Source organism: Porites lutea, chromosome 14 (assembly GCF_958299795.1).
Source record: "Porites lutea chromosome 14, jaPorLute2.1, whole genome shotgun sequence".
Lineage (NCBI taxonomy): Eukaryota > Metazoa > Cnidaria > Anthozoa > Scleractinia > Poritidae > Porites > Porites lutea.
Window position 1 is genome coordinate 13,587,934 of NC_133214.1, and position 5,000 is coordinate 13,592,933.

General features: G+C 38.6%; 1 protein-coding gene across 1 annotated transcript in view; it reads left to right on the plus strand.

Moving 5' to 3' along the window:
* LOC140923967 (uncharacterized) overlaps positions 1-5,000 on the plus strand; it is a 39,272-nt gene that overhangs the window by 14,955 nt on the left and 19,317 nt on the right. Inside the window, exons 10-13 of the mRNA XM_073373977.1 lie at positions 745-905; positions 2,497-2,638; positions 3,402-3,473; positions 4,026-4,179. Coding sequence (XP_073230078.1) covers positions 745-905; positions 2,497-2,638; positions 3,402-3,473; positions 4,026-4,179 — 529 coding nt within the window. The remainder of the gene's footprint in view (positions 1-744; positions 906-2,496; positions 2,639-3,401; positions 3,474-4,025; positions 4,180-5,000) is intronic.

Genomic DNA, 5,000 nt, shown 5'->3' on the forward strand with positions numbered 1-5,000 from the left:
ATCACAGATTTGAGACTTGAAGTTTGCATATGCTTGACAGTTAATTTTAAAAATATTTCTGTGGACTACTTCGAATTCACGAGGCGGTAAGTGAAAACCCGAATGGCTTGTTGAGATAAACGTATGTCGAAATTCCAATAAAACTTTCCAAAATATAAATGTAGCGTCCTTTTATTTATGTTTTTTCAATTCTGCCTAATTAGTCTTGCAAATGTTGTTTTGGAATCGCTGAAATCAAGAATTCGCCGGTCGTGTTTACTTCAACATTTCCGGGAAAAAACCCGCTCACACGCCAGACACGCCGCACGTTCAACCTCTCTCGTGCAAACATGAATGCACCAATCAGAAACACTTTTATTGTTTTTTGCTGAAACCAATCAGAGACAATCTTGCTCCTGGGTTCCTCAGAGCTCGTGATCTCTCTCTCCACATGCCCAGAAGAGCTCTGGGTCGAGATTGCAAAGAGGTTTAATACTACGATCTGATACCCTCTTAAATAAACCGTGTGACGTTAAGCAACTTTAACGCAACAACAGCTTTCCTAACAAGAAAGAAAAAAATTGTTTAGTTTGGTCATTTGCGTAATAAATTTCATTTTTGCTTGTAAGAATGCGGCCCTGTCTGCTGCATCTTTTTATCGACGACGCTGACCTTTCATGTTGTATTTTGACAACTCAAATTCCCAAACTTATCAAACCTTCGTCAGGAATGGCCACCTTTTTCTTTTCCTCTGACTATCCTCAGAAATCGATCTGCTCTCGGAGAAGTTCATCGATGGATTTGCAACTCAAGGTCACTCAAGCTATAGCAATGGACGCTGGGTCACTGGATATGTGGTGCATTACAGTCTCAATGGGTTTTCATGGGATGTTATCAGTGCCGAGGAACGCGAAACGAGTAAAGTGGTTTCATTCTGTACTAGAGCTGAGTCACCTAAGTGATAACATAGCTCGATCCATTCCTTGCAAACTTGTTACTCAATAGGCCCTTTACAAACTTGGGGTCACGTGACCTGTGTCATGCCAGTAGTACGGGATAGACCCCACAAATTCAATACACTGAAAGAAGATAAAGCGAATAGTGGGTCCGTCATTTACTTTTTTAAAAAAAGTTTTTAAAACTCATAACAGTGCGATCTTATAGTGGTTTAAAATGACTGAGTAAATACTTAAAGTAGCACCAGTTCTCAGGCAAGGCTTTTTCCCTAAAAAAATGTTGGGGGGGGGAGGGGGGGTGGAGGGCTTTTAGCAGTGCTTATACATTTTTTAACTTATACCAATAATTACATAGGCTAGTTTTTGTGTATTATGCTCATTTGAGAAAAAAATTGAGAAATTATGATTCTATCTTTTACTTTAAATTTGGCAAAACAACCTACACAGCTATGCAACAATCAAGTAAATGGTAAAGATATTTACCCTATTTGCAACTAGAAACGTCACTAGAGCATAATTCATTATAAATCCCTCTCTATTATCACTGTATGCACTCGTTGCTAGGGACGCCATTTTGGGTAACCGTGCAAGTTATGCGCATGCGTTTAAGTCCCGTGGAAAGAGTTCTGGGTCCCCTCCTGTGGGGCCCAGATCCCCCAGTATAAATGTGTCAATAAGATGACAAAAACTTGATTTTGCATTTGCGTGTAACACTTATTTCGGGCCAAAAACATTGGTTGCGTGTGATCAATAAATGAATTTCTGGTCTAGCAGAGCTTTTTTTTTTCCGAAAATAGACAAAAATTGTGCTCGTAATGACGAGTCATGACAAAAAATATGCTAGCATAATCTATCAAAGGCCATGTATCCCCCTTTTTTTTGCATTAAGCAGGTCACGTGACTGCGAGCTGCAAAGGACCTATCGATAGCAGATGGAAGCTCCGGTGTATTATAGGTTCCTGTTTCCATTTAAAAGTGCAAACAACTGTGAAACAGATTAAATATCATCGTCTCGTCAGTCAATAGAATTACCAGATATTTCATTGAGTCTTGTTTCTTATAGTCAACTCGCGCCTTGTGGACACCCCGCTCTAACGGAGACCCCTAAAAACGGACAGCATAGCTAAATTCCTGGCAAAAATAAATTACAGATGTTTGACTGAAATTAACGTCCACTATTAAGAACTCTCGCTAATGAGGACACCAACTCCAGGTCCTTACAGTGTCCTTTATAAAAGGAGTTGACTGTATTTGGAGGTTAGTGTAAGAGGAAGAAGTCTTAATTGGACTAACCTCAGATTGTTTGATAATGTCAAGGAGTACTTACCACTCGCCATCGGGTTTGGAAACACACTCCACGATAGAATGCTTCAGGTTTAGGTTTCGTAGCATTTTTTCCATCTCAACATGCAAACCCTCCTTAGTTGTTGTTGTTGTTGTTTTTATTTTACCTTATGAGCCTTTTTAACATTAAATATTAAATAAATTAAGAAAAAAAATAGATAAAAGAAAGAATAACAGGAAATTGTAGACCAAAATATAATTTTTGTTTTTCTTTTAGTATTTCGTAGCTAACAAAAATAGAAGAGACACCGTTCGTCAGTATTTAAATCCCCGAATTCGCGCTCGTTTCGTAAGATTTGTTCCCGTCGCGTGGCACAACTGGATCTGTATGAGGGCAGAAATTTACGGTTGCGATGCCGGTAAGTCAGAAAATTTCCCAATCTTTACAAGGCACCAGCACCAACTTCACGCCAAAGAAAAATGGATAGACTGCAAGTTAGAGCATATTTGAAGCTTGGTTTTGTCGCCGGATGGCACAGTGTGCCCTTGAATGTTAGGCTTAGTTAATTAAATAAAGAACACTCAAATGTAATGAAAATTCCAATTTCTTGACAGCCATAGTCGATAAACGTTCGAGAAACACTTCCTTTCCCCTTCCCTTCAAGCCAGTTGGCATTTCAAGAACTTCTTGTATATACTTTTTTTTGGATGAAGGAGAATTCTTATACCTGTCCAGAAAGCTCTGAAAAAATTCCGAGCTCCAGGTGAGAATCGATCCCACGTCCTTCCGAGTTCTTGTTGGGACGCTCCAACCACTGAGCTACTGGAATCTCTATGGCGAGCAGGGTCCAAATCTAATTATAACTGCACCAATTATAGGGGACTGTATCGAACCAGCGTACAAGACCAAGACTGAACAATATACTTTAGAAAGAGGAGAATTCTTATACCGGAAAGCTCAGAAAAAAAAATTCCGAGAATCGAACTCACGATTCTCTGAGTGTATAATCTCTATGATAATGACATATATTCTTTAATTTGTTGACTGTTTATACTGGAGGAAGCATATCCACAGGTGCATAATCAGTTATATTATGACGTAAAGAGTTAAACAGGTGTGTACCAAAATTTTAATTTAACTCATGCGTGTTTCTCTTTTACTCCTTTTTTCTTGTATTGTAGGTGAATCATTACAAGATAAACTCGAGAAGAAACTTCTCGGTAAGAACAAGAATAAAAAGAGAACTTTGCTTGGTATTTTGCCAGTCATTACTGTCTTTAAACTGCTAGTTCGTCCGTTGATCAATCGTATACCTCCACTTGTGGCTTTTTGGTGATCGCGTGGCATCAACTAAACTTTATAATATCCCACGCGGATGACGAGTGGAAAATTTTTTTTCAATTGTCCGCTCAAAACAGTTATTACTTCTGGAGATTTTGTAACTTCAGGAGTTCTTTTATGGGTCATGAGTCAATGCGTCATGCGTTAGGTCTTGCCTAGTCTCTAGGCCTCATTATTCCACGCGGCCAATGTGACTCGTGTCACGTGGTCCGAGCGAAAAAAGTGAGCCTCGGATAACTCAGAAAGTGAATTGGCCGAGAAGGCCTGGGGAAAAGTCGTGCACAAACTAGGGAAAGTTAGGTCGGGGTTAGGTTTAGGGGTTAAGAATGGGTAACTTGGGATGGGGTTATAGTTAGAATTAGAGTTAAGGTTAAGGTTGACCATTGTTCATTGACCTTATAACTCTAAATTGACTTGTTTTCAAGCTGTGAATACAACTAATACTCGTTTTGTTCTCGTATTAGAGATAAACAAAGAACGCTTACAGCTTAGTATGGTCGTACCTGGATTATTGCGCAATAAATACCGCGACGAATTTAACCTTTTTTACGGAAGGACGATAGTTGGATGTGGAACACCAGATAGAGAACCTTGGTGGGGAAACTATAGATACCTCGCGTAAGTGCAACGTGAATGAAACCCAGCCTTACAAAACGGTAAACTGAACTCGATGACATGACACCTGGCAATTATTCTTCCAATTAAACTTAATTACTAATTGTTTGAATTGAATAGCCTTTCAATAACTGTTCGACAACAAACAGCTAATTTCTGATGTCTTTGTTTCCAAAGTGGTTTTGCTGGGAAGATGCAACCTTGTTCCCCGAGGTTGCCTGTTAAAAATTATAACTGAGTGAGAGTTTGGGATTGTGGTATTGTATACTTTTATCCAATTACTTTTTTATAAGTTTTGTAGTTAAAAGAAAATCGTTGTACTGTTAAAAGATTGAAATTCTCTCACTCACTGACCAATATCAACTTTTTCATCGATATCAGTTTTATTGATCTTTCATGCTTCGATAGTAACAGTATAGTTACCTGTGAGAATATGGATGATAAGGAGAAAATAGAACGCTTAGAATTGTTTCCTGCACTCAAATCGTCTCAATTCCCATAAGATCTTTTCTTGTTCACGTATTATGAGCCTTGCAAATGTATTTTTTTAAACTTGAAATACATTCTTGGAAAATCTTGGCTAGCTAAAGAATCACAAGTAATTTTGTAACGTAACGCTGTGCGGCCGCCATCTTTGGATCCGCGCATTGCATGTCAATATCCCATGGGTCGTTATTCAACACTTTAGAAAGAAGAATACTAGATTAAATGCAATACTCATTAACTTTAAATACATACCCTGTTTGGGAAAACCCTCTATTTTATTACCCTGTTTAGGACAAAGGACAAAATTCACACCGTCTTCTTTTAAAGCCATTTATTGC